Source organism: Geotrypetes seraphini, chromosome 3 (genome assembly GCF_902459505.1).
Source record: "Geotrypetes seraphini chromosome 3, aGeoSer1.1, whole genome shotgun sequence".
NCBI lineage: Eukaryota > Metazoa > Chordata > Amphibia > Gymnophiona > Dermophiidae > Geotrypetes > Geotrypetes seraphini.
The window spans coordinates 370,720,974-370,734,785 of NC_047086.1; the positions used below are offsets into that span (position 1 = coordinate 370,720,974).

The window sequence follows — 13,812 nt, forward strand, 5'->3', positions numbered from 1 at the left end:
CTGTATATCACCCTGCATCCAGGGACAAATGCAAATACACTGATGCACACAACAGTTTTTATAAAGGATATAAACAAAAGTACTACAAAATGATTTTTAGGTAGCATTGAAAGCACATATATAGAACTGAGCATGGAAAATAAAGGAGCGATATAAGTCAATAAGGGACTCTTTTACTAAAGTGCATTACATTTTAGCACTTAGTGTGCTCCTTGTGATCCTGGGCAAGTCACTTAATCCCCCCGTTGCCCCGGTTAGATAGATTATGAGCCCATCGGGACAGAGAGGGAAAACTGTACCTGAATAAATGTATGTAAACCGTCCTGAGCTCCCCTGGGAGAACGGTATAGAAAATTGAATAAATAAATAAAAATCTTAACAGCAAACATGAACATGAGGTAAGTAGAAAGGCCATGCCGTAATTGTCTGGGGCATGGCCAGGATGACATAACATAGCAAATGACAGCAGATAAAGACCTGAACGGTCCATCCAGTCTGCCCATAAACCTCTGCAGTTCCTGCATTGAAATGTCATTTGGCATGCATTAAACCTGTTAGCAATTAGCATGGATACACTTAGGGCTAGATTTACCCCTCTCTTCTATTCAACTGCACTAGCAGTTTGTAGCACAGAGGGCCGCGCTGAATGGCCCGCGATACTCCCGACGCTCATAGGAACTCTACAAGCGTTGGGAGCAGCACGGGCTCACTGCGTTAAAAAACTGCTAGGGCAGTTTAATAGAAGAGGCAGTTATTAAAGGGCGGCCAAAGTCAGGCACCGGGATGATGTGTGCTAAGTGCAAATTCTACAAAAGCAGTTCTGTGCCCTGTCGGGCCCACTTTACGTGTGAGCATTTATGCCTGCCAAAGGATGGCGTAAATACTCACGCCTAACTACTGTTGGTTGGGTGCAGAAATGGAAGTACAGTGGTACCTCGGTTTACGAGTGCACCAGTTTGCGAGTGTTTTGCAAGACGAGCAAAACATTCGCAAACTTGGTGCCTCGTAAACCGAGCTTGCCTCGCTGTATGAGCGCCCTCCCCCCATGATCCGGCATCCCCCCCAGCGATCCGGCATCCCCCCCCCGCTCGCATTGCCCCCCTCCACTGCGATCCTACTTCCCCCCCCCGAGCAGTCAATGACACCCTTTACCTGATTTGGCACCAGTGCCGGTGCCCGAAGATCCTCCCTCTTCTGGCGCGGCCTGGGCTGGGCGGTGCATCGGAGATCCTCCTTCTTCTGGTCTGGGCTGGACTGGCTTTGAGCATTTGCGCATGCTCAAAGCCTTCTGGTCTCGCTCTCTCCGAGATTGAGAATGAGACCAGAAGGCTTTAAGCATGCGCAAATGCTCAAAGCCAGTCCAGCCCAGCCCAGCCCAGAAGAAGGAGGATCTCCAACGCACTGCCTAGCCGCGCCAGAAGAGGGGGATCTTCGGGCACCGGCACTGGTGCCAAGTCGGGTAAAGGGTGTCATTAACTGCTCGAGGGGGGGGGAAGTAGGATCGTGGTGGAGGGGGGGCAACGCGAGCCGGGGGGGATGCCGGTCGCCGGGGGGGGGTGGTTGGAACAGCGTCAAATTCCTCAAAGGGGGGGGGAGAATGGAGCAGCGCCGGTAGCCTCAGGGGGAGGGGGGAGGAGGTGGAACCAATCAAAGCAGTTTCCCTTACTTCCTATGGGGAAACTTGCTTTGATATACGAGCAATTTGGTTTACGAGCATGCTTCTGGAACGAATTATGCTCGTAAACCAAGGTTCCACTGTATTCCATAACTCTGCACCTAAAACCTAGGAATGCCCCTCCCTTGGTCATGACCCCCCCTTTGGACTTGCATGCAAAATAATTGGGTATGCAGGTTATAGAATAGATGTGGATCGCATTACTCCGGTGTTAAAGAAATTGCATTGGTTCCCGGTGGCTCAAACGTTCTGTTTTAACATGTTATCAGTAGTTCATCAGAGTTTGTATGGATATGTGCCAGTGAACTATCGGAATTTGTGGGAGGTGAATCAGCTGGGGAGGACGTTGAGGTCAGAAGGTACTATGAGACTGATCTCTATGAAGGAAAATGTTGTCCGATATGTTAAATTTAGAATAGCAATGATGTCTGTGGCAGGAGTGAAATTATAGAATTATCTTCCCGGCATCCTGAGGACTTGTTCTGACCAGTTAAAAATTAGAAAATGTTAAAGACCGAACTATATGTTGAGGCCTTTTTTAAATTTTACGCTGCAAGTTGGTCAGGATATCTTGAATGTGATTAAGATGATTTAATGTAGCATAGTTTGCTAATATATTGCCTACCCAGTTTTCGAGGGATACTGCTAATATATGATTGTGCTGTAACTGAAGATGTTTTTTATGTATTTTGTCTGGTACTATTGTGAATGTTTCACTGTGAACCGCTTAAGGATAGGCGGTCTAAAAATAAATAAATAAATAATCAGTAATTGGTGTCAATTAATCCAATCTGGAATTTATGGGTCACATTGGCCCGGATTCTGTATAAGACGTACAGAATCGGGCCTACACTCGCCCAAAGTAAACCCGATTCTGTAACCGACATCCATGTTGCAGACGCTGGTTACAGAATCGGGTTTGTTTAGACACGGCCGCTATATTTAATCGTGGCAAGGGATCTCCCTGCTGCGATTAGTATAGTGGCCACGGCTACGGCCGTCAGTCTCCTCTCCCCAACCCCCCCCCCCCCGACGATCGTGGCAGGAGGGTGCCCAACCCCTCCTACCAACAGAACCCGCCCCCCGAAGATCGCCGGCAGGAGGGCACCCAGCCCCTCCTGCCGAACCCCCCCAACAACCCCCCCCAAACAAAATGCCCCTCCCCGGACCCTCCAACAGCCCCCTGAAGATCACCGGTAGGAGGGTGCCCATCCCTTCCTGCTGGACCCTCCAATGGCCTCCCCCAAAGATCGCTGGCAGGAGGGTGCCCAAGGCTTGCCTAAGGCTACTACCTAGCCTTAGGCGAGCTTAGGCGGACTTGCAGGCCTCCCTAGGCTCCCGGAGGCACCTTCAATATAGGCAACTTGCTTGGGGAGCATTTTGTTTTTTTAGAAAACGTGTCTCCTGATTGGCTGATTAGACAGCTGTAGGACGTCTACAGCTGCCTACAATCGGGATGCACTTTGCAGAATCAGGGCCATTATGCCCAAATAGGTTCAAGGTGACTTACAGTACAATTAAAGAGATGTAATTTAGTAAAGTTAAAAGGATGCTACAGGAGATACATTTCAAAACAGTTTATGAGATGATGCAAATCATTTGCATGCAAACTTAATAGTGAATCAATCGCTTTTGGAAAATCGGCCAGAGAATCAGCCAACAGTGATTGAGTCGCTATTTTTAGTGAATCTAGTCCAGGGGTGGGCAACGAGGGCCGGAATCCAGTCGGGTTTTTAGGATTTCTCCAATGAATATGCATGAGATCCACTTGCATACAATGGAGGCAGTGCATGCAAATAGATCTCATGCATATTCATTGGCGAAATCCTAAAATCCCGACTGAATTCCGGCCCTCGTTGCCTACCCCTGATCTAGCCATATGTGAGGGAAGTATGTTGAAAAGGGTAAGGTTAAGGTAACTGAAGGAAGTCTCATGGGAGATGATCATGTGAAATACGGGAGAGAGGGCACCGTCAGAAGATTAGCAGTAGATGAGTGAAGGCAGCATGTTGGAGTATAGGGAGTCCGTGTGGAGTTGAGGTATGCAGGGGCTGAGGAAAGGCATGATTTGAAGACAAGGCAAAGAATTTTAAACATCACCCAAGCTCAGATGGGGAACCAGTGCTCCAGGTAGAGGAGAGGAGTAAGTGGGATCCCAGCCTGTCTCCTGCTCATGTGTATAACCCCTTGCAAATAACACAATGCAAGATAAGCACATATATGCCAATATTCCACCTAAATGCTACTCTGTATATATGTGCCATACATATGCGCATAAACGTCAGCATTCAGTTTAGAGAACTGCCCTGATGTGTTAAGAGACCCATACAACTTTGAACTCCTTGTATCCAGCACTCAGCATATGCAGCCACTTCCTACCATTTAAAGCTTTATAAGATTGTTTGACATAGCCCTGTTATCATTATTTCCTCTGAGCCTACGGACATGGCTCTGATTTTGCAATATGTTGATAAGAATTTAAGAATAAGTGAGGGTGGAAAATTCAGAAAAATATATATTCTCCTTCTGTACTTATGGAAAAAAAATTGTTATTGAATGAGGTCTAATGAGCTAATCAGTTCAATTACCTATAATGTAGCTTAAACCTGGAAGAAGATCTACCTTTATGTTTCAGCTACTGGAGCTGACATAGAGGCATCGTGTTCATGCAGCTTTTGTTTTCTTAATGTTTTTGAGTAAGGAAAAAGGAAAAGCCCACGTACTTTGTTGGTGAGTAGCTGGCAGACCTGGGGCACATAGTCAATTAGACATCCTCCACTAGGAAACGTGGGAATGTGAAGTGCAGAGGAACCACCAAGCGCACTGAAAGCACAAGTTAAAGAAAAGTTAGTCCTGTTTTAATCAGGGTAATGTTAGCAAGGCAATTCTATTACCTTTGCTTATCACAATATTTGCATGCTACTTCAGACAAGACTATTCATTTTCTCATGCTTATTATTGCTCCTGGAGTGGATGACATCTAAATGATTACAACTTCTCCTCTGTGAATTGTATTGATCATAACCACAAATGAGGTTAGGTTTAAGCGGGTTCCTAATAGTTTGCTGATGTTGTGGTCTGAAGAAGTTTGGTAATTGCTAACCTATAGGGCGGCAAAGTCTATCTGGCAATTAGCAAGAAAAATTTTTAAATTGGGGTAGATATCAAAGGGGTTTAACTCAATTAATCTGCAGCAGTTAACTGAGTAGTGCACTTAATATCACCGCTAACCAGCCATTCCTTAATCAGTTAAGTAAGGTCCAGGGTTCATAGACAAAACCGCGGAAGACAAAGGTGCGCGCCGACAACTGAGCGCAAGACGGAGGCGCGTGCCGAAGAAAATGACAGTTTTTAGGGGCTCCGATGGGGGGTTTTGTTGGAGAGCCCCCCCACTTTACTTAATACAGATCGCGGCGGAGTTGTGGGTGGTTTGGGGGGTTGTAACCCCCTTCATTATACTGTAAACTTAACTTTTTTCCCTGTTTTTAGGGAAAAAGTGAAGTTTTCAGTAAAATGTGGGGGGTTACAATCCCCCAAACTCCCCACAACGCCCCCACAACGTGGCGCGATCTGTATAAAGTAAAGTGGGGGGGTTCCCCCCCACACACCCCCGTCAGAGCCCCTAAAAACAGTTATTTTCTTTGGTGCGCGCCTCCGCACTGCGCTCAGTTGTCAGCGCGCGCCTTTGTCTTCCGCGGTTTTGACTTGACACCAAGGTCCAGGGGCGGAGTTTGGGCAGAGCTGCAACTTAGCTGGTTAGCGGTGATATTTGGTCCACTAATTGGCTAACTGAGAACATAAAATTAGGACAGCAAAAAGGCTGTCCTAACTTTGTGAGCCAAGTAACTGGGCACTGGCCAATATTCAATCCAATGTGCAGTTAATTTTTAGGTCACAGCTCCAGCTATTGATGTTTTTTCAATTGCGCAGAGTTTTCTACTTGGACCAGTCCATTCCCATACTTGACCACCTTAGGTTTTAGGATTTGATCCATGTTTTTGCATTAGGACTTTCAGGGACCCCTGAGGAAGACAGGGTCCTTAGTCCCCATTTTTTGGGGTCTTTGACATTTCATCATGTGGATTGACTGTATTTTTAATAAAGACCTGCATCTTGGACATCGTCGTCTCCACAGTGCTTTTGTTCATTTTTAGGTCAGCACACAAGCCTGGATCTTCCGTGCCAGAAGCCAGGCATAAACTCAGGGTTAGTTCAGCCTGTGCTGTGAGTGGATTACAAAGCCACCTACCACAGTAGGCTGGATATAACCTCTTAGCATCAAGTTCAGCCACAGACCTGGAACTTACCCTACTGAAAATCACCTGATTTTACTGATATTCAGATTGTTTTCAATAGAATAATTTGGAAAAGTACTAAACATATTCACAAATGGATCCTACTAGTACCAGGAGATATTCAATGAAGCTAACAGGTAGCATATTTATACAGCTCTATAGTTCAATTGGTGAAAATGTTTTTTCATTCAGCACACAGTGAAACTCGAATGTGGTGAAAGGCATAAATGTACAGTAAGAAGTTTAAAAAGAGATTAAAAATGTTAGCCATATGGGAAAGCTACTGTTTATCCCTGAGTATATGACAGCCTCCTATTCACTCAAGCAGCAAAACTAGACAATCAAATCTCCAATCTACTGATAACAACTCCAGACTACAGGACATTCAGAAAATAAATAAAGACTATATACTCTTCAAGAAATCCCTGAAAAAGTCTTAACACTATGAGTACCTTCCTTCCTCCCATCTTCTTCCTAACCCCCTGAATCAACCTGATCTACTCTCTACTCACTCTGGAAATGGCCAGAGATCTTTTGTAACCCACCTTCTATAACTCTTTTGTAATCCGCCTTGAACCGCAAGGTAATGGCGGAATAGAAATCTCTAATGTAATGTAATGTAAAAGTATGAGCAGAGGATTGGATCTATTCTTTGGGATCTAGTCAGGTACTGGTGACCCAAATTGGCCAGTTTTGGAAACTGGATGCAGGTCTTGATTGCTGGAATAGTCTTCCACTGGAGGTGATTGAGGCCAGCAGCGTGTCAGATTTTAAGAAAAAATGGGATTGGCACGTGGGATCTCTTCAAGGAGGGAGTTAGGGGGTGGGACATTGGTATGGGCAGACTAGATGGGCCTTGGCCCTTTTCTGCCGTCAATTTCTATGTTTCTATGTCTTGATAGCCTTTCGGTTTGACCCAGTAGTGCACTTCTTATATTCTTATGATTTCTTTAAAATTATTTTAAAACATTTCCCAGTTTTTAAGCCAAGACCTGATCACAAATATACTGCTCTTTTCTAAGGGATCTTTATTTGACTCCTAAAAGATATTTTGCATAAAAATTTTGAACAAGGTTTTGTCATTAAAGCTCATATTTGTAAGTTTTAGAGATTTTTGACATTCTGACAATAACGAATCTATACAGTAATTTTCAAAATCTGACAAGACAAAATTTCTGAAAGCTACTATCCTTCCCAATTGCAAACAAACATATAAAGGGTAATTTTATACAGGGTTTAAGAGGATAACTAGGCACCTACCTGGGCACTATTTTATAAAGAGGATTAGCGCCTACTTATCTTTATGAAATACTAGTGTAAGTGGCAGAAATTGTGCCTACCTTGCAGATGTGGACAATGACACGTGCCATACTTGGTCAGACCAAAGACTCATCAAGGCCAGTATCCTATTTCCAACAGTGGCTAATCCAGGTCACAAGTATCCGGCAAGATCCCAAAAGACTAAAACAGACTTTATGCTGCTTATCCTAGAAATAAGCAGTGGATTTTCCCAAGTCCATCTTAATAATGGCTTGTGGATTTTTCTTTTAGGAAACTATTCAAATCTTTTTAAACTCCTGCTAAGCTAACTTCTTCTACCACATTTTTTGGCTGTTGGGAGCTTTGATGGGACTGTCTGTAGGTCTTGATAGAGACCTTTAATTTTGTTGCCAAAATATGTAACAAAATCACTGCAAACAAGTTGCGATTGGGAGGTCTGGGTCGGTTGTGGGGTTTGCAGTAGACTGTTTACTATTTTAAATAGTTGCTTGGTTGAATTTGCAGCTTGTTCATTGTTTTCAGAGAAATATTGTTTTTTGGCTGTTGCTAAGGCCTGGCGGTACATTGCCATGTATTTCTTATTGTTAAGCCTGTCTTCATCTAGGTGATTTTTTTGCCATTTTCTTGTCAATTAACTTTCTTAATGTTTAAGGCAGTTCTGAGAAAAACCACTGTAGAAAACAAAAGGAATTGACCCCCAAATATCCACAAAGAAGAAAATCCAGAGAAAACCAAAAAAACTCTGGAGTGACGATGTTCCTAAATGGACTTTATTTGAAAGTTCCAAAGTTCCAAAGGTACACTGAAATCATCCACATAAAATAATTTCATCCACATAAAAATAAATCATCCACATAAAGGCCTAAAGGACCTAGTCCGCTAGGGATACAGGACCCAACACTTCCGGCTCACCACACAATTGTTTCCCACAAATTCACCTTTATAGGACCCCCAGGGACCCCTGAAGAAGACTTTTTGTCGAAACGCAGACCGTGTTGGGTCCTGTATCCCTAGCAGACTAGGTCCTTTAGGCCTTATGTGGATGATTTATTTTTATATGGATGATTTCAGTGTACCTTTGGAACTTTGATACTTTCAAATAAAGTCCATTTAGGAACATTGTTACTCCACAAAAACCACTGTAGAGCATAGGACTTTCATTCTGGCAGCATTACTATTCAACTGATGGCACTGTAATTTTAGCATCTTATATTCAGCCTTAGTTCTTTTTAGTCAGAAAACTAGGCAACAGCCTTTCCATGCCATAGTTTAACAGTTGGGGATTCTATCATTAGGCATGTAGATAGCTAGCTAGCTGTTGGACATAAGGAATACTTGGTCATTTGCCTACCTAGTGTGAAGGTAGCAGACCTCAAGTGTCACCTAGATAAGATTTTAGGCAGTACTGGGAAGAAGCCAGCTCTCTTGGTATACTTGGGTACCAATGGCTTAGGAAAACATGAGGAAGGGCTTCTGGAAGCAATATTTAGGCTCAGGTAGAAAACTGAAACCAGAACCTCCAGAGTAGCATTTTTGGAAATATACCCATTCAATACACAGGACCCAAGAGACAGGCAGAGCTCTAGAACAGAGGTGTGCATGGGGAAGGGGACAACGGGAAACCCGTGGGAATCTGCAGGGATGGGAGGGGATAAATTGAAAGTGAACAGGAATGGGAAGAGTTGGGGACCAAATTATGCTCCATGCACATTTCAACTTTGCAGTCTTGGAACCTCCCTGCCCCTCCCCCCACCAACCTAACATGGCTGCTCTCCACCATCTACCTTTAAAATCAGTCCTTGGCCCTGCAGGCCAGCAGCCTGCACTGGGCATTTCTCTCTGATTTGCCTTCTGATGCAACTTTCTGTTTCAGAAGGGGAAGGCCAGGTCTGAGGGAAAGGATGTGCAGGCTGCAGGTGGAGCCTTTCTATATGGCTGCTGCTGGCCTTCAGGGCTGAAGACTGACTTTAAAAGTAGGCGGTGGGCAGGTGGGAGAGCAGTCACACTGGGTCCGGGAGGGGGAGGTGATGCTGGACCATGTGGGCTGGGGGAATGGGTGGAAGAGCAGCTGCGCTGGATCCTAGAGGGGAGGGTGGTGATGCCAGACTGTGTGGGTGGAAGGGAATTATAAGAAACAGGACAGGGCCAAAATAGGAGGGAGGGAAGGAGGAAACAGGCAGAGAAGCCCCTGAAGGAGGAGGGAGAATTGGACATGGGGGTAGAGGGAGTTGGAACTGAGGCCAGAGGCAGGGAGGGAGAGAGTTGGACCTGATGCCAGAGGCAGGGAGCAGCGAGGGAGAGGGAGAAAGAAGACAGACCTAGGGGTAGGAGAAAGGAAGACATTACAAGACCTGTTAAATTCAAATTGGGGATGGGAAACAAAACTATAGGTATCAATAATGACGGATACAAGGTGGGGATGGAAATGAATCAACTGGGGACAGGTGGGGATGGGGACAAGAATATGTGCCCATACACACTTCTTCTCCAGAGTCTCAATGTGTGGATGAAAAGAAGGTGCAAGGAGGAGGGTTTTAGATTTTTTAGGAATTGGGCAATGTTCTGGAAAATGAGGAGTCTCTTCTGGAAGGATGGGCTCCAGCTTAACCAGGGTAGAAACAATCTGCTAGCACCAACACTTAAAAAGGAGATAGAACAGCCTTTAAGAAACGGAGGGAAGGCCAACAGTTACCAAAAGTGCATGGTTTGAAAACAAGTTATCTTTGAAGGATAAAGGGAAAATAGAGTATCCCAATAGTGAGGTGCAATAAGGCCATAGAAAACCAAGTACCTTTAAATACAGAGCGGACAAACTTGAAAGATTGCAAATGCACTGTCAACTATTGAGCCAGTTGTTAATAGGAATGAAAAACATTGTTTGAAGTGTCTGTATAAAAATGCTACCAACCTAAAAATAATATGGAGAATTAGAATATATTGCACTAAATAAAGACATCTCTGTGACCTGGTAGAAAGAAGATAATCAATGGGACACTGTCATACCAGGATACACATTATATTGTAGTGATAGAGTGGATCTAATTGGTAGAGAAGTAGCATTATATGCTAAAGAGGGCTTTGAATCAAAAATACAAGGAGAAGGGAGCCACACAATTAAGCTACTAAGTAGTAAATTAAAAAAAATCAGAACGTGTAATTAAACTTTGGAATTTTTTGCTACAGAATGTGGTAAAAGTGGTTAGCATAGAAGAGTTTTAAAAAGGCTTGGACAAGCCTAAAAGAAAAGTCCATAATCCATATGGACTTGGGAAAATATGCTGATTATTTCTAGAATAAACAGCATAATGTCTGTTGTAGTCTTTTGTGATCTTGCCAGGTACTTGTGACCTGGATTGACCACTGTTGGAAACAGGATACTGGCTGGGCTTGACAGTCCTTCGGTCTGTCCCAGTATGGCATTGATCTTAACAATGCTACAAATTCAGTTCCAAGTTTTAATCATGGATTTAAACAAAGAAGCCAGTTTCTATTAAAAAATACAGTAGTTTAGTTGACCAGATGAAAAGCAGACAATTACCAACGCAACAGAATTTTTGTCTGGCCAGAAAGGTTTATCTGTACAAATATTAAGATAGAATGAATCACAATAGTGGCCTGATGAAATTAAAAATTCCATACCAAAATTTGTGATAAAATCTTTCAATTTTTCATCCATTGGCATTAATATAAGACGAATAGAGTGCCTGGCTTCATGAGCGGCCAAGCAGCTCATAGAAGCTAATTTCATAGTAAACATGATGGACAGGAAATACAAAAACTTCAAAATAAAGGTTAAAATTCCCATGAATAACAGGAGTCGTTTTGGAAGACCTGTGTGGCTTTTACACATATAAATAGCAGCATTTATACATATAAATATGTTTAAAAAGACTCTTTTAGAAAACTGCTATTGACGTGTACAGTTTTGAAGTGTGCATGTTGTGGGGATGCTCTGGGTTGGCAACACAAGCATACTTTACCATATCTGGATGCCAGCACTTATACATGCTCCAAGACAGGTGTGTCAGCTAATTGCTTATTTAGACCTAGGTTTTGTACCAGAGACTGAGGAGACAATTATGTTTACATCTCAGGGCTTTAAAACCAATTCAATTTTTTTTTTATTTTTTTTAAGGGGAAAGTTATTTTGCTTGGCTTCTTAACTGGCTCTTGCTGAATGCCCAGTTTAGTAAAATCTGGCACTTTGCATATAAGTGTCATCACGTTCATAAGATGCAAAAAATCAACATTTACACATTCAGAACCCCAAATGATACCACACCTTTTTTTTTTCTTTTTAATATGATCCTCTGTAAAATGACTGTTGCTCCTAGGTGTGTACTTTCTGGTGTCCTTACCTGTACATATATTTTACAAATGGCTCAGCATTTAGGAAGCTCTTTGAAAAATATACTCAGGAAAGTGTGTGCTTCCTGGATAACCCAGTTCTTACCTAGATACCCTAAGCAAAATTGTGCTTCACATATTCTGGGTACTGGAACCTGGAGTAGTGCTGGGCTAAGCTCTTCAACGTCAATTGTAATATGCAAGAATGAATAATTTTGTGTGCTTGTATTTAATGGAATGCTTATTTTAACATGTAGTATTAGTCATATCGGTAGTTTTCAGAACAGCCTACCGAAGCTGATTATAAGATGCATCACTGTGAGAGCTCTAATGACTCATAGAAATAACGACAGCAATGGTAAATATTAAGCATACTTACTAGAACTGATTGTTGTAGCGTTTGTACTGAATGAATTGAGTAATTTAGGTATCTTAGAAGATCTATCACTTAGGAAAGACTGAAAAGTTTCTAAATAAGGTGAAAATCGTTTGTTTTTTATATAATTATTTTAATTTGGATTTTTTTTTCTATTTTTGTATCTTAATTACTATTCAAATGCTGAGTTTGATATAAATATAAAAAAATGTAAGTAAAAAAAAAAATAAAATTAAAAAAGGTTAAAGAGCAAATAAAATTACTGCACTTGAGAAAAGCTGCCAACTCGTTTAATTTGGTTGCCCCCAAATCAACCTCCTCTACTCTTTTTTTCCCCAAAAAGGACCAGAAATCTTTTTGTCAAACACCCTCTTTAACTCTTTTGTAATCCGCCTTGAACCACAAGGTAATGGCGGAACAGAAATCCCTAATGTAATGTAATGTTTTTATTTATTTATTATTTATTTTTCTATACCGTTCTCCCAGGGGAGCTCAGAACGGTTTACATGCATTTATTCAGGTACTCAAGCAGTTTTCCCTCTCTGTCTCTCTGGCTCACAATCTATCTAATGTACCTGGGGCAATGGGGGGATTAAGTGACTTGCCCAGGGTCACAAGGAGCAGCGTGGGTTTGAACCCACAACCTCAGGGGGCTGAGGCGGTAGCTTTAACCACTGCACCACACTCTCCCCTAATGTTGTGTGCCAATATGGTTTCCATGGTGATCATATAGACAGAGGTGGCAGATCTACATAAATCATGATGATTTACAGTGGAGAACACAATCTAGTGATGTTTGGTGGATATTATGTAGGTTACAGAGTCAAAAATATAGGATAAAGTGAAAGGGGAGATTCAGGAATAATCTCATACAATACTGTATTTCTTTATGGAAAGGGAGGTGGATGCTTGGAACTGCCTTACAGTGTAGGGTGGAGGTTAGTATGTGAATTTAAGCAGCATGGAATAAGCACAGAGGATCTCTAGATGAGAAGAAAGGACTGTAGAGCCGAGCGGTTGGTGTGGATAGGCAGGCTGGCTTGGATTTTTATATGCTGTCATGATCTATGTTCTGTGATTTATTCCAAGTGTAGGAACTCATTAATTAGGAAAGGAATGGAAAACAAAAATGAGAATGTTATAATGCTTTTGTTTTGCTCCATTGTGCGACCGCAATTCGAATACTGTGTGCAATTCAGTTATTACATCTCAAAAAATAAATGAGGCAGAATTAGAAAAGATAAAGATAAGGGTGACAAAAACTATAAAGGAGATGGGAGGATTTCCCCTATGAGGAAAGGCAAAAGTGGCTGATGCTTTTCAGTTTGGAGAAGAGACATCTGAAGGGAAATATGACAGAAGTCTATAAAATACTGAGTGGAGTGGAACAGGTAGATGTGAATTGCTTCTTTACCCTTTCCAATAACTATTAAGACTTGGGAACATGCAGTAAAGTTACTGAGTAGTAAATTTAAAACAAAAACTTGAGAAAACATTTCTTAATTCAACATGGAATTTGTTGCCTGAAAATGTGGTGAAAGCAGTTAGCTTAGCAAGGTTTTGATAATTTCCTAAAAGAAAAGTCCATAAGACATTATTATTAAGATGGACTTAGGAAAATCTCCTGGACCCCTACCCCCCCCCCCACACACAAAGATAATTGACAGGAGGGATGCCCAGTCCCTTCTACCGGTCCCCTTCTGAAGGGCATGCCTCTGACCCCCCCCCCCCAAGCCCACCTGGACCCCAGATTACCTTGTGTTAAGTTGGCTGGCTGGATGCTTCCTCCATCAATCCAGCAGGCCCACCATTGAAAGGCAGGGATGCACCAGGGAGGA

The 13,812-nt window shown here is 42.6% G+C and overlaps 1 protein-coding gene across 5 annotated transcripts in view; it reads right to left on the reverse strand.

The window, feature by feature from the left end:
- The window catches only part of BABAM2 (BRISC and BRCA1 A complex member 2), a 467,557-nt gene that overhangs the window by 96,106 nt on the left and 357,639 nt on the right, over window positions 1-13,812 (reverse strand). For all 5 annotated transcript variants that reach the window (XM_033939322.1, XM_033939323.1, XM_033939325.1 and 2 more), the window contains one exon: window positions 4,399-4,498. In XM_033939322.1, the coding sequence (XP_033795213.1) occupies window positions 4,399-4,498 (100 nt within the window). The remainder of the gene's footprint in view (window positions 1-4,398; window positions 4,499-13,812) is intronic.